General features: G+C 58.5%; 1 protein-coding gene across 1 annotated transcript; it reads left to right on the forward strand.

Moving 5' to 3' along the window:
* Positions 1–645: 645 nt before the first annotated feature.
* On the forward strand, positions 646–13,627 carry ITM2C (integral membrane protein 2C). Its single transcript, XM_036422078.2, has 6 exons — positions 646–868; positions 7,976–8,116; positions 10,296–10,484; positions 11,288–11,398; positions 11,841–11,991; positions 12,469–13,627. The coding sequence occupies exons 1-6, from the start codon at positions 743–745 to the stop codon at positions 12,558–12,560; spliced, it is 810 nt and encodes a 269-aa protein (XP_036277971.1). The 5' UTR covers positions 646–742; the 3' UTR covers positions 12,561–13,627.
* The last annotated feature ends 2,225 nt before the right edge of the window (positions 13,628–15,852 follow it).

Consider the following 15,852-nt stretch of genomic DNA (forward strand, 5'->3'; position numbering starts at 1 on the left):
CTTCTCTCTCTAAATATCAATTTAAAAAATACTTTGGGAACTGCATTTATCTAGCAAACACTGTTTTAACAGATTGTGTGTTTGGGGAGGCTGGTCTTGGAAAGAGAGCTGGAAGGGACAAGGCTTTGAAGAGGGCTGAATCCAAGCGTGATTGGGTGGGTGGGTGGATGGATGGATGGGTGGATAGGTGGGCGGGTGGGTGGATAGATGGGCGGGTGGGTGGATGGATGGATGGGTGGATGGATGGATGGGTGGATGGATGGATGGGTGGGTGGATGGATGGGTGGGTGGATGGATGGATGGATGGATGGATAGGTGGGCGGGTGGGTGGATAGATGGGCGGGTGGGTGGATGGATGGGTGGGTGGGTGGATGGATGGATGGGTGGATGGATGGATGGGTGGATGGATGGATGGGTGGGTGGATGGATGGGTGGGTGGATGGGTGGATGGATGGATGGATGGATGGATGGATGGATGGATGGATGGATAGATGGCATGAACCTCAGTCCTCCCCCAATCGGAGCTGCACGCCCGGCAGGGGTCACTGCGCACTGAGGGGCAGGAAGGGGGCGCAGGCGCAGCGGGCGCAGGAGCCCCCCCTGTCGGGGGCGGGCTGGGGGTGGGGTTAGAGGAAGGCACGAGAGCAGGATCCAAACTTCCGGTGCCTGCGGAGTGCGGGCAACGGCTGCGCCGAGCGAGGCTGCACCGGGAGCGGCTGCAGGCAGACGCGGCGGCGCAGCCATGGTGAAGATCAGCTTCCAGCCCGCCGTGGCCGGCGTCAAAGGCGACAAGGCCGACAAGGCTTCGGCCTCGGCCTCGGCCTCGGCCTCCGCCCCGGCCGCTGAGATCCTGCTGACGCCGGCTCGGGTGAGAGGGGCCGGGCCCCGGGAGGGTCCCGGGGGTGCCGATGCCATCCGTCCTACGGTGGGGAGGGGCCCGGGGCCTGGCTAAGGGGGCAGCGAACGCCCAAGTTTGGGAGGGGGCCCGGGCCGCTGGCGCCCAGGTGGGAAGCGCTGAAGGACTCCCCCAAAGTACAGGGGCCCGAGGAGCAGCCCCCGCTGGAGGGAGGGGGCTGGGCCAAGCAGTTGGAGGGACTGGCGTTCGCGTCTGGTTCCAATCAAGGGGAAGGTGGGGGATGGGAGGAGGGCGAGCATTTCCCCGAAGCTGGGCGGTGGGTCGTGGTTGGTGGGAAATGGGGCGTGGGGGGGGGGGGGGTCCTGGTGCCGTCAGGGGGAAAGGGGAGGGGGGGTCTGTCCGGGGCGGGGGACGGGCTGCTACCCTGCACCTGAACTGGTGGAGGAAGGGGTGCCGGATGAAATGGAAATAAACCAGAACCCGCCCGGCTGCACGTCCTGGGTCCAGAATTCGGGGATCCTAGGCTGATCTCGATCCCCGAACCCGCTGTCCCCTCTTCCTTCCTCTCCGGGCTCTCCCCGGGCTGCCCCCTCCCCGCTGCCCGGGCGTCCGACCGCCGCTCAGCTGCGCTTTGTGGGGGCGGGCCCGGTGCACCCCGCCCCCGGCGCACCCTCCCCCGCCTCCCCCCCGCCTCCCCTCCTCCCCAGCTCCCCCCAGCTCCCCCGCCTCCCCCACACAGCTCCCCTTGCCCCCTCCCGGCTCCCCCTGCCTCCCCCACCCCTGCTCCCCTCCCCCCCAGCTCCCCCCACCTCCCCCGCCTCCCCCACACAGCTCCCCTTGCCCCCCCCCCGGCTCCCCCTGCCTCCCCCCTGCCTCCCCCCTACCTCCTCCCCACCCCCGTCTCCCCCGCCTCCCTTCCCCCCCCACCTCCCCCGCCTCCCCGCCTCGGGCTGGGAGAGGAGGCATTTCCGCGGCGGAAAACGGAGCGGGTGAAGTCTGACTGGGGAGGCCCGAGGGGGCAGGACCGGTGGCTCGGGCCGGAGGCGAAGGGAAGGGGGAGCGGGTCCAGCCAGGCGAAGGCGTCTTCGCAGCGTCGCCCACGACGATCCTGGGCCGCATCAGGGCCCCCAGAGCCTCTGGAGACAGGACTTGGGAGGAAAGTTACTATCCGCTCCCTCCCCCTGATGGAGGCTGCGTCCTGAGGCCTCCCCTCCGCGCCAAGGCCCTCCTCAAGTGTGTGGCCTGAGACACACCTCGCCCAGGCTGGATCTGCCGGGGCTGCAGGGGAGATGGGACCCTGGAGAGGAGTCTCAGCCATGGCTGTCAGCCTGAGCAGGCACCCTGAGCCCGCAGCATCACGGACCACCTGGGCTGGGCTGGGGGGTCGCTATGCCCCCCACCACAACAGCTCCATCTTGTTTGGACGCCTAGGTGGGGAGGGGAACTCCATATTAGAAGACTGATCTGCAGCTTTAAAAATTTCCAATGAGCACCTTTCCAGCCTCTTTCCTCCCTTCCTCTCTGCCGAGGGCGGTGCAGGGATGAGGGGCCCAAAGCAGCATTCTTGCCCCTTCTCCCAGCTCCTGGCACCCAGCCAAGGCCTGGAAAACAAGACCCTGTCTCTAAGAGCTGCAGGATTTGGGCAGGAGGGGGACCGGCCAGATTAAGGAAAGATGTAACTCCAACTCCATCAGAAGGCCCACAGGTTTGCGGGAGCGGCACATTCTCGGAGGCACCTTGCTGATAGTGCAGGCCGGTGGCAGATGCTAGCTCGCGTCACCTTGGCAGTAACTGACATCTAGCCTCTGACTCTTCCCCCTCACCCAGCGTGAAAAGGAAATATCCACCTTCTCCTGGTGCTCTCGGTAATGGCCTTGAGCCTGCTGAGCAAGCCTCCTCCCTCGACCTTGTGGGCAGGGTCCCCTGCCTCATTTAATCCCGGAGAAGGGGGTAAGGAGGGCCTGGGAGGAGGATTAAAATCCCACCTGTCCAGGACAGGTGTGCATATTAGTGAAATGTTATAGCTGCTGCAGGCCCCCAGGTGATGCCCGGGGGCTTGGCTGTTTGCTCTCCTGCGGTTGGGGTCTTGGGAGGACAGTTCAGCTCTGACGGCCTCCGGTGGCCTCTCCTGGCCGCTGGCACATTTCTCACATCCAGCGCCAGGGCAGTGAGCACGGCCCACCAGCATTCACAGATGTCGCCCAGGACAGCGTACCAGCCATTGATTAGGGCTGGGAAGGGGAGGTGAGTGGGACAGGCCGGCTGCCCTAGGAGCTGCTTTAAGACAGGTCATTTGGGTTTTGTGCCACTCGGGTGGGGACGCAGAGGAGAGCCTATTAGAAGGTGACCTCCGGCTGGGGCTGACTCGGACCCCTTCTTGGTTACTGAACTGGACTCAGCAGTAAGACTCAGAGCCGAGGCAGGACCACGGGATGCACAGATGAGCTTGTAAATGTGATAAAATGTCACCTGTGTGCAGGCCTACGGGCCAGGGTGCGGTAGCACCGCCCTCAGGGCAGGCTCCCCTGCTTCTGGGCAAAACCTGGGACCCAAGGAGGATTTTGTCCCCAGACCCGCTGCTGGGAGGCAGAGCCTTGGTGAGCCCCGGAGGGATGGGTGGGGGCCCAGCCGGGCCTCCCGCTGACCACTCTCCCCACAGGGTGCTTGCCTCTGAGATAATGAGAAGCCTGCACGGATGGGCAGCTGGCGGGGGAGCACCCTCTCTTAGTACCTTCTGGCCATATCATTATGGGCGAAAGGGAACAATAGAGGCCCAAGAGGAGGATTACAATCTGTCCTACACCTTTAGGACATGCGCATGTTAGTGAACACGGCCAGCTCTACACCCCTCAGCACCCTCCCCTCTCCCACAGTTCCTCTGTGCCTTAGGTATTCTCTCTCCCTCTCTCTCTCTCTCTCTCACACACACACACACACACACACAGCCAGGAGATGTGGACATGTCCTCACTCGACCCAACTTCGGAGCTATTAGAAGAACGGAACAAGTTCAATACTGTCATCTTCTCAGCGCTGCAATTTTCTCTGGCTTTTGCCTTTGATTAATGGCCCCTGTGTCGCTCCCTCCCAGCCTGCATACCTGAGAATTGGATTTCGCCTTCTGTGCCCTGGCCTCAGGCCCTTGGCAGGGGGGAGCTGGGTCTCCCGGAGTGGTTGCGGGGGGAGGTCCCTGCCAGCCTGGAGGGTGGGTCTGGCCAGGCGTGGAGTCCTCCTCTCCCACAGGCCCCAGAGGCTGGGCTGAAAGGACCTTCGTGAAAATGCAGGCCAGCGCTGGGTCCGGCCCCCATGGCAGTGGGGACATGGGGCTGTCCTATTCCTGGCCTGCCCTGGGCCTTCCCAGAGCACTAGACCTTTCTACTCTCTGTTCCGTTTCCCTCAGCCTGCCCTTGCATGTTCCAAGGCTGTGAGCAGCGTGCCAGGGAGGACGAGTTTCTCTTAGCGACAAAAAGAGCAAAATGATGTGATAAAATCACAGAAGCGCAGCCTCTCCGAGCTCGCTCCCCGGGAGAGCTCCAGCAGCCCGCCTCATCCTCCCAGGCCTCTTCCGGGTCTCGTCCGGACCGGACCGTGGGGAATGGGGCAGAATCCACCCCGAGCACCAAACGGAGTGGAGGACTGTGCAGGAGTCCTCAGGGTCTCCCAGTTCTCCTCACCCTCCGCACCGGGTGCTGCTGGGTCCCACCATAGGAATGGGTTCCAGTGATGGCAAAGTCATGACCCCTGTCAGCATCTGAGCACAGCTCTGCATTTGCCCATTCTCACCACCACACCCTGTCAGTATTCTGTCTCTCTCTCCGCCCCCCCCCTCTCTCTCACAGACACACACACACACACACACACACACACTGCCCTTGTCTCTGAGCTTCAGCCTAGGAAAGAAAGATGCTGAGGAGGGGAGGGGAGACCCCTCGCACCAGCCGGCAGTCCTGGCCTGCTGGCTCCCCGTAGCCTCCTCCTCCAGCCTGCAGCTGTAGCTTAATCCGCGTGCGGTTCTTTTGGACCTCGCCGCCAGGGGAAGGTGGCTGGGCGGCTCTCCCTGAGCCGGGGGTCTGCTGAGTTAATGCTCCAGTTGGCTCGGTTCCCCTGACTGCCTTGGCCTTGCCTTCGCGAAGTCGTTTAACGAGCGCCGTTGTGGGGCTGAGTGAAGCAGGCGGGCCTCTCCTGGGTCCCCACAGGTCTGGCTCACGTGCCTCACAAGAGTACAAAGCCTGGCACTTGGCTCAGAAAGCCCAGTTGCTATGGAAACAGTATGCAGTTTTTTTTTTTCTACTTTCTAAATGGAAGCTCCCGAATGCCTGGATGTAGTAACTGCTTCACGTGGGGGCTGCGTTTTCCTGGGTCTGGAGCGCGGCAGGTGAGGCTGGCCATCTGCTGAGTGAGCTGGGCAGCCAGGGACCCCAGCTGACTGCAGGGCTTTGGAATTCGAGCCTTGGTATTTTTTTCTTTTTTCTTTTTTAATTTCTTTATTGATTAAGGAATCACATATTTGTCCTCATTCCCCCATGAGCCTTGGTCTTGACGGTGTAGTAAGGGGCCGGGGAAGCAATGGCAGCGTTGGGGCAGGATTCGGGGGCCCTCCCTCCTGTGTGGGCCTTTTGTCTGGAAGCAGGGACATCCATGGTTTCCCATCTGCCTCATGGCGGCCTCTGGTCCTGCTTTTTCTCCCCGCCACTGCTCCGCCAGGCTTCTGGGGTTCAGCCCCCACTGTGCACTCAGTGGGTGTCCACAGAGGCAGGAGAAGGAGCCATTGGCCCACTGCACATCTAGGAAAAGGGGGGATCCCCAATCTTCACAGTGACTGACCCCCACAGAGATGTGAGGGGACAGGGCAGTGTCAGGTGTCCTGGCTGGAGGCTGTGTCCTCAGCCACATTAGCCGCCCTCACATTCAGCTGTGGGCGGAGGCCTCACCGCCTCCCTCCGCCCTCCTTTGTCCTCTCTGACCTCCGCTCCTTCCCGCCCTCTGCAGCCGCCTCGCCCGCCCCTGAGAAACACCTGACCTGACCGGCAGGAGCAGAAAGGCAGCTGTAACCCGCAGGCCTCACCTTGACCAGGCACTTCCTCTGTGGAGCAGGCCCTGGGGCTCTGGCGTGTAGCACTTTGTTCTGTTGTTAAAGCAGATCTCACAAGCTTGCTTCTCTGGTTTTCTTGAAGGAGCATAAGCCTGACCCCCTTGCAGCCTCAACAGCTGTCTCAGTGGCGGCCCTAACCAGGGAAAGTTGAGCTGATAAAGATCTGCTGTTTATGACAGCATTTATCTGAATCAAGGGCTTTCAGGTCTTTGTCTCCTTTACTCCCCACAAACCCTCTCTGGACAAACGCCCCATCAGGACAAACCCCCTAGGACAAAACCCTGTGGGGAGGCAGGGAGGAGAATCTGCCGGATCCCAGCCCCTGCTGGGGCCTCAGCGCTGGGTCCCACCGAATGCACATGTGGATCCAGAGGGGCACGAGGCACAGCTGGCAGGGTCCCGGCTTGTTCCTCTGAGCTGCTGGCAGAGCCTGGCTCTTGGGTCGCCCTGTCCAGTGCTGCTCCTGGGAGCCCACTGGAAAGTCAGAGCCATTGCTTTGAGCAGGGTGGGCAGGGGCACCTCTCACCCCTTGGCGGCAGAGGCTGGAGCCTGGAGCCACTGGCCTGGCGAGGGATGTGCCCAGGGAGGGGGAGGGTCCTCCAGGCCTTCTTTGCCCTCCCCAAGCAGGAAAGCAACAGCCCCTCTGATGGGACTTTCCTCTGCTCCTCGAGGCCCGGGCCACCCCCCCACCCCAACATATGCTAAACCGGGGCCACAGGGGAGAGGACTTGAGGGGCACAGCAGGCCACGCCCCGTCTCTACCAGACCAGACCTCCTGTGCTGAAGGATATGGGCCTGGCCTGGGTAACTAGGACCTGAACTGTGTCCCCACCCTCCCGCCACCCACTCCAGGATGAAGGGAGAGAGGAAACATGGCACAAAGAGGGAGGGCTAAGCAGGCAGTGAGGAGCTGGGGGCTCTGATCTGGAGCTCCTCCCCTCCCCCCACATTGCCCCAGCTCCTCGAGGGTGGGGTGGGGCGGGAGTCTTTGGCACTGGCCTCTACCCTCACCTGGCTGTGTCTGGACGCCACGGAGGAGGGTCTGGATGGTGGGCCCTGGAGGCAGAGACCAGCCTGGCACCTTTAGAGCAGCTCACAGGGTGAAGGAGGGCCTGGGGTAGGGAGGACGGGCGTAAAGAGGGATGAGCGAGGTCACCCAGGTCCAGTGCTGCAGGTGAAGTGATTATACACATCCGCCATCCACCCGCCCGCACACGTGGTGTGGCCTGCAGCTGGGTCCGGTTGGCTAGCTGCTGCTTGGCAGCCCTGCAGCTACTGTCCTGAGCCCCAGCCTGGCTCCCAGGGCAGGTTTTACCGGAGCCTCCTGCCCCAGCTCCCTGGTGGCAGCAGCTGCTGCCACAACCACGTTCCCTCCTGGCAGAAGCCTCCTGACAGCCTGCCCGGCACTGCCAGCCAGGCCTGTGTGAGGCCATCACTGCCTGGAAGGCTGAGCTCTGCTCAGCGAGGACAAGCCCAGTGCTGCCTGGCCGGACGGAGACCAGCCAGACCCTGTGGGCCTCCTGGAGCCCGGGTCCCCATCAGTCCGTGGCTGCTCCCTGCCACGGCCCCCTCCCGCGGCCGCAGTTCCAGTCCACCTGTGGACTCCAGCCTTCAGCTGGATCTTGTCACTCCCCACCCCAAAGCCTCCCTGGCTCCCCACTGCCCAGAGCGCCCAGTTCCCATAGGTGACGAGGCCTGGCACAGTGACCGAGGCCGTGTCTGTGCTTCCCCCTCCCGTGTTTGAAAGCATACCCTGTGGTCACAGCGGGCCCCATGAAGGGGCCTGACGCAGGGGAATTCCAGATGCGCCTGCTGAGCCTCTGTGTCATTTTGTGGCCTCTGTGACAGGAGGAGCTAGGAGCGCCCGCGGCTTCCTTTTCCTCCAGATAATTTCCCGTCCATCACCCATCCTCTCCCCTGACCCCAGGCTCCCCCAGCCAGCAGGGCGAGGTCTCACTTCGGAAAGGGGGGGGGGGGGGTTCCAGGGCGCAGGACCCCCAGCTGACTGACCTGCGCTGCTGTCCGCAGGAGGAGCGGCCCCCCTACCACCGCCACAGGAAGAGCGGCTCCGTGGGCAGCGTGTGCTACCTGTCGATGGGCATGGTGGTGCTGCTCATGGGCCTCGTGTTCGCCTCCGTCTACATCTACAGATACTTCTTCCTTGCTCAGGTGAGGCTGGCGGGGGCGGGGGGGAAGGGGTGGGGAGCACTCAGAAAGGGGAGTGTGGGAGTTTGCAGCAGATGTGGGAGCTAGCAGGAGAAGGCAGCATGAGCAGTTGGGAGCCAGGTGCTTGGGGTTTGTGAAGAGGAGGAGCGGGACGCCCTGGGCATGACCCCAGATGGGAGGAGTGCCCAGGCTGGCCCAGAAGACCTGCCCCCTCATCCTCCCCGGAACGTCCTTGGGCTCAGTCAGCTCACCCTTAGCCCCTCATCTTGGGAGCCTCGCTCTGGTCCAGGAGCCAGGCCTGGGCCTGTCCTCTAATGCCTACAGACCCTGGACGAGAGTCCTTACCCATTTCCTCAGACACACCTGAGGTCAACAGGAAACTCTCCCAGGAGTGCAGTCAGCGTGGGGAAGCCGGGATTAGAACCTGGGCCTGTGGCCGAGGCCCCTTCCCACAGAGTCACCCTGGGCTGTTGTCACCAGAAACCCAGACCGAGCACAAATCAGAACTCTGATCCCTCAAACCCTGTGCCCAAGGGTCACGCTTTAAGAAATTCCATCCAGTTTTATGTTTGGACATAGGTGAGTGGAGACACCCACTCACCACCCCCAGCTGGCCCACCCCCAGCGATCTGCTCCTGCAGCCAGGCTGGGCTTCAGCGAGGCCTGAACTGTTCACGGTCACAGTGACCTTGTGATCAGCCATGACCTGGGGAGGGAGGCAGTGCCCCTCGAACTCAGAGCTGAAGATAGCTCAAAAGAAGAACCTCAAGCACAACAAATGAGGAATCTCGGAGGGATGAAAAGGCTGCCCGTCATTTATGACCCCAGTGACCTCTCCCACACTTAAGCATTGGCCTTTACCTCGGTCTTCACTCAAGTTTCCCATAAGGGGAGTCACTGAAGAGTTTCTGTTCCTTGGGAGTTTCCCCCTGGAACCCGCTGACTTCCCCTTTTGTCCTCCCTCCCCTCAAGGCCTATTCCCCACCTTCCCCTGGTTCTCACTTTCCTGAGCGGACCCGGGGGCCTTTTCCTTCGTGGCCACAGCCCTCTCCTCCACCCACTCTGGCTCCTGGCCCCTCTCTTCCCAGTCCCCGCTCCCACTCCAGGGTTCCTCACCCGCCACGATACCCAGGGCCTGGGGCACCTCAGACTACCCTCCGTCAGTGCCCTGGGACCCTGTGATTCATGCGTGCTCACCCCTCCTGGAGCTGGCTCGCACAGAGACAGCAGGAAAGCCCTGCCCAGTTCAGGCCAGCTGTCCGGGCACAGATGGAGGAGCCCCTGGAGAATTACCAGTGGGCCCACCCGGTTGGTCCCTGGCCTCGATCATGTCACACTGCCTCCCTCCCCTTATTTTATTAAAATATACTTTTATTGATTTCAGAGAGGACGGAGAGGAAGAGAGATCAATGATGAGAGAGACTCATTGATTGGCTGCCTCCTGCACACCCCACACTGGGGATCACGCCCACAACCCAGGCATGTTCCCTAGCTGGGAATCAAACCGTGACCTCCTGGTACTTAGGCCGATGCTCAATCACTGAGCCACATTGGCTGGCTCCCTTTCCTTATGATGGAGTGACGAGGCCGGCCACTCAGAGAAAACAGCGTTTGCCAAGGTTTCTCATGAGGCATGGGGCTCAGGGAAGGTGGGGGCTTGTGTGAGGCTGGACATGGAACCGGAATCACAAGGGCTGCCTCTCGGCTCCTCCCCGCCCCCACTCTGCCCCCAGGTCTTCAGGGCCCCACAGCAGGTGGCGGTGTAGGGTGCTGCCTGCCCCCAGAGCCCAGCTGATTCAGTGCAAGCTCCTATGTCTGCCCCTGAGGACCCTCCTGCTCACCCCAGGCTCTTTCTCAGGTGTCTGTCCCTCTGGGTCCTCCCCGTGCTGGTCCACCCCATTTCCCAAGCACAGACCCATGCACCCGAGGTCAGAAGAAGCCTGAGGGAGCACCTCATTTTACAAATGGGGAAACTGAGGCCCGGAGAGGTCACCTGCCTAGGAAATGGTTGGCCCAGCTCACCCTCCCTGACTCCCCACGTTCCTCAGTTTCTCCATCTGTGAAACGGGTCCCACAGTCCCACCCTTCCTGTGTCCTCCGGCCTTAAGAGAGTGAAGTGGTTGGGAGGTGGTGGTGGCCGTGCCCAGGGCACGGCGTGACCAGTCTCTCCCCACCTTCTCAGCTGGCTCGGGACAACTTCTTCCACTGCGGCGTCTTCTACGAGGACACCCTGACCTCCCAGGCCCACACGCGGATGGAGCTGGAGGAGGACGTGAAGATTTACCTCGAGGATAACTACGAGCGCATCAACGTGCCGGTGCCCCAGTTTGGTGGCGGCGACCCTGCCGACATCATCCACGACTTCCAGCGGGTGAGGCCAGCGGGGGCTGAGGCTGGGCCGGGCGGGAAGAGGGGCGCCCGGGGGCCGAAGCCCCCTTCCAGGAGTCACGAGGAAGAACAGATGTGAAAGGAGGATGCTGGCAGCCCTAGTACATCCTTTGACTATAGACAGAGTGATATCAGCTGTGTGCAGGGCATGGCTGACTACGGCTTAGCTTTGTTGGGGTTTTCTAGACATTGCTTTCATTATGCCAGGTGCTAAAGTTAAGTTTATAGCTGCGAATATACAAAGCACGAAGTTTTTGTATTACTCGTTAGTAATGGTATCATTTTCATACGAACAACTGAGCCCACTTCTGCCATCCCTGCGTGGGGGACGCAGTTACCTCTGAATGAATGAGCCACGGGTTCTCCCCCGCCACCTGCGGCTGCAGACCGGGCTTCGTGGGTCAGGGCGTCCCCTTTTATCGCCCATTCCTGTGCCACGTTCATCGAGGTGCAGCACAAGGAGGGCCCGGGATCGGGGTTTCTCCCTGAGGGTCCACAGAAGTGGGCCTCCCAGCTTTGATAGCATGCAGTCGGGACATCACTGTTTCCCACACCTCAGCTCTGTCACCCAGGAGAAGAGCCCTGTGACACTGAAGGGTTTCACACTGGGTGTCTTGCATCTAATAAATGAAACACAGGCTGGGAGAGGAGCAGGAAAAAGGGGTGTATCCCCATGGCGGGGTGGGGTTTCTGCCTTTGCTAGCCAGAGGCCTCTCCTAGCTCCCCCTCCCCCAAGGGCGAGGCCCTCACCTGCAGGGCCTGACATGGCCCCCTCCTTCTCCCCAGGGCCTGACCGCCTACCATGACATCTCCCTGGACAAGTGCTATGTCATCGAGCTCAACACCACCATTGTGCTGCCCCCTCGCAACTTCTGGGAGCTCCTCATGAACGTGAAGGTGAATGGGGTTTTGGCCGTATCTTGTCCCTCCCTGTGGAGCCAGGCCTGGCGCGAGGGAGGTTCCACGTCCTCACTCTGTGCCCCCGCCCATACCCCACTCTGTACCTCACTGCGTACCCCAGCCCGGGCCCCACTCCGTGCCCAGTCACAGTGCAGGGAGATGCGGAGGCCCTGCCCTCAGGGTGCGAGGCCAGACTCCCACACGCAGAACTCAGGGCAGCGCCAGTGGCAGTACATAGCCCAGCAGCACGTGCCTGGGGCATTGGAAGGCCACGCTGTGGAGCCTCTGAATGAGGGAGGGGGCATGTGTGCATGTGAGTGTTGGGGGACACAGCTCGCGTGCGCAGAAGGGTGGCGACGGGGGAGCGGGCAGTGAGCTAGTGGAGACCACGGGAGGGGAGCCCTTGTGCCGACCAGAGCTGTGGCCACTCCCTTTGCAGAGAGGCACCTACCTGCCGCAGACGTACATCATCCAGGAGGAGATGGTGGTCACAGAGCACGTCAACGACAAGGAGACCCTGGGCTCCTTCATCTACCACCTGTGCAACGGGAAGGACACCTACCGGCTGCGGCGCCGGGCAACTCGGAGGCGTGAGTGGCCCCTGCCCGGGCTCCACCCCAGGCCTGTCCCAGACCCAGCGTGCCGGCCCCAGAGCTGGAGACCAGCGTCAGACAGCTCAGATGGCAGCAGCAATAAATGTTAATTGAGCACTTAGTACATACCACGCATTTTACTTAAACGCTCTTTATGTCCTTAAAGTTATCATCATCATCATCATTATTGCTGCCCCCTTTAAAGGTGAGGAAACGGAGGCTCTGAGAAGTTAGTTAATCCCTCTAAACTTTAGAGTCTAAAGTCACACAGCAGGAGGGAGGCCATGCTGGCCGTGATGCCAGCTCCTGAGTGCTCAGCATTTTACTGCACTGCCTGGGATGAACTTGGGTTTGTTTTCCTGGGCTGCCTGCCCCTCCCTTCCGGTCCCCTCAGGCTCTGAGGCTGGTGGCTTTGTAGCCCAGCCAGTTCTGGGCCAGGACACGGCCTCACTGGGAATTCTCTGTTCCGCGCAGGAATCAACAAGCGTGGGGCCAAGAACTGCAACGCCATCCGCCACTTCGAGAACACCTTCGTGGTGGAGACGCTCATCTGCGGGGCGGTGTGAGGCCTCCCCGCCCTCCCAGCCCCACCCCTGCCTCTCCTCGTTTCTCTTCCTGCCCCTCTCTGGCCTTCCTCCTTCCCCTCTCTTAGCTTGTACTTTGAAGGCCATTCCGTAGATGTAACGTGCCTCCCCATCCCGTCCAGCCCTGCCCACCTCCCTGTACCAGAGCCAGGACCTCTCAAGGCCCTCACCTCTGCTGCCGTCCTGAGCCTGGGGGACACAGAGGGCGCCCTGAGATGGTTTCTGTGACCACCATCTTAAAGTTGGGTCCTGTGGGGAGGACTGGATGGAGGGGCTGGGCCTGTGGGGGTCCTGGGCTAAGGGATAGGGTGTGGGAGGGGTGTGGAGTGGGGTTCAGAAATGTCTGCACTGTGGGGGAAGTCCCAAAGGCTTTTTCCTTGGATGGCACACTTGCTCCCGGGTCCCAGCCCCGGGTCTGGGCTGAGGATGGTGGACTGTGCCAGGGATGGACCCACCGGAGCACAAGGGAAGGTTGTTGTCCTGGGGGCCTCCCCGGACTCCTGTCAGTGCCTTCGGCCCACCAGAGGGAGCCTGGAGCTTGGGGGTGGGGATGAGTTTGTCAAGCACAATCGTTCTCTGAGTGGAACCAAAGAGGGAGGAGCCAGGGCCCCCCCAGGAGTATGGCAGAGCCCCACAGCCACAGCCATGCCAGAACAGGGCATAGGAGGGTGGCTTTTGTCGCTGTGGGTCTGAGCATGCCGAGTGGGCGGGGCTCCTGGCTTCCTCCACGCTTCGGGCTGTTGCAGAAGATAATGTGGAGGGGAGGGAGAGCACCTGGTACCTGCACACCCTGCTCCTCGTTCTGAAATCCGTGCCCCTCTGCTTTGGGGGATGCACCATTTTTCCTTTTCCTCCTCACTTTTGCATGTTTTACTGATCATTCCATATGCTAACCGCTCTGAGCCCCGAGCCTTGAAGAGGAGGCTTCAACGCCTCCAGTCAGGCTTAAGTGCTCCCTGGAGATGAAACTCTTAAACGCTTTGTATATTTTCTCACTTAGATTTCTTTTCAGAAGTGTCTGTAGAACAATAAAATTCCTTGACTTCTGACTTTGACTCGAAAGTGGCAGGTGGGGGTGGGCAAGGCAGGGGTGCTACAGCCTGGGGGCAGAGTGGCAGGGGATGGGGTGGGGGAGTAGGCCGGGGCAGCCAGCAGGCTTAGGCGTCTGATCCCTGCAGAGGTGGGCCAGTTCCCTGGTCCAGCCCAGGACCGTAGATGTCCCCTCATAAGCCAGGCAGATTCACGTTTTACATGTGAGGGGGCTCTGAGGGCTTGCACAACCTGCCCAAGGTTATGCTGCTTCTAAGTGCCTCTGAACCACCCCGGAAGATGACATCATCATTGCTTGTCCTGAAGCACAAGGGCACTGACGTATTCTCCACGATTTCTGGGCATTAAATAACCAGGTTGGTGGGGCTGAGCTGAGATTGGCATGAGTCAGGTCCACGTTCTGCAAAGAAGGAAGAGGGAGAGCTGCCCAGAACCTTGACCGGATGAGCCCAGCGGTGGGATGAGGACAGGTACCTTCGCTATAGGTCCCAGTCAGGCTCAGTAATCCTGGGAGGGGCATAAAAGGCTCAGGTTAGTACAGACACGCCTTGTTCTAAATCTTGCAATGAAATCAGTCTAAATCCAATCAATTAAAATGCCAACAGTTTATTTTTTTAACTTGACTTTCAGTTCTTTTAGGAAAGTATGCATGGAGAATAGCCTCAGATATTAAGCATTATAAACTACAATTAAAGAGTTCGCTGTAGCAAAGGGAATGGATGTGGTGGAGGCCTGGAAGTTAACTTACATTCAAGAAAATTTAGGGGGGACGTGAATTTTAGTGGGACAACTGGGTAACTGTTTTGACAATAATTAACCAGGATCCTACTTACTTGCAACAAAATCCTAGATCAGGCGTCCTCAAACTTTTTAAAGTGGGGGCCAGATCACAGTCCCTCAGAGAGCTGGAGGGCCGGACTATATGAACTAATTCCTACTGTAACACCTCGGCTGCGCTCACTGCCCAAAAAACCTGGTGGGCCGGATCAGACTCCTCTGCGGGCCGCATGTGGCCCGCCTGCTAGATGGAGCAAAGGTTTTGAGTATGAACTGAAACCATGAAAGTATTTGAAATGATTTAAAAGATAATCTGGGAGGAGGAAAGACCTTTCTAAATGGGACATCTATCAATAACTTGAATTATGAAAGATTAGAACTTACATAGAGCAAAACACCAAGGCAAAAGATTAATAAGCTGCAAACTGGGGGGAGATGTTGAAACATAGGACATAAAAAGGGCTATTTTCCCTAATATGCCAAGTTCTTAAAATCATGAAAAATGAACAACTCGGTACATAAAAAGGCAAAGAATATAAATAGGCAGCTCACAGAGAAATACAAATGGATCATAGCTAAACATGAAAAGATGTTTTATTATTATAAAATATGAAACAAAAAGGGAGACACATTTTTGCAGGGAGGATTCATATTTATATAGCAAAACAAAGAAAAAATGTTATCTGTAATCACTAGTGTGTAAGTTGTGAAGCACAATATATTTTATTTCTTTAATTCAAATAACTAAAACTTTTATTTCTTTTTCTTAACCTGTCTCACTGACGAGGACCTCTCGTACCATGGTGATAATCACAAATCTTGGCTTGTTCTTGATTTTAAAGAGAATTCGCCTTGCATATAGTTTTAGATATTGGAAAATACTCTTCTTAAGGTTAAAGCAGTTGTCTCCTATTTCTAGTTTTCATCTTTAATGAGGGATGGGTGTTTAATTCTTTTATCAAGTGTTTTTTCTTTATTGATATGATCACATGTTTTTCCCCTTTAACTTGTTAATGTGGGGAATAACAGTAACTCATTTGGTCATGATGTGTTCTCTTGTTTCTATACTATTGGGCTTTGTTTGCTGATGTTTTCTTCAGCAGTTTTGGATGCATGTTTATTAGTAAGGTTGGCCTGTAATTTCCCTTTCTCACACTCTCCTTTACAGGCCTTTGTGTTATTAGAATAAGTTGGGGAGACTGGTTTTGTGGTTTGGTTTGGTGTAAGTTTAATAATACCCAGTCTTCTCAAGTATGTACTTGGTATAAGCCCTCTTTGGTGACAAGAGTCAAATTTTAAAATGCAATGGGTTTGACCCAACAATTTCACTGTTAAGAGTTTATCCTATGGATATATTCAAACAAGTTTACAGAAATGTAAGTGGGTACAAGGATATTTATTGTTGTAACAGCAAGAAACTAAAAACAAAACTCCCTCATCTGGGGAC

Source organism: Pipistrellus kuhlii, unplaced genomic scaffold (assembly GCF_014108245.1).
Source record: "Pipistrellus kuhlii isolate mPipKuh1 unplaced genomic scaffold, mPipKuh1.p scaffold_m20_p_7, whole genome shotgun sequence".
Lineage (NCBI taxonomy): Eukaryota > Metazoa > Chordata > Mammalia > Chiroptera > Vespertilionidae > Pipistrellus > Pipistrellus kuhlii.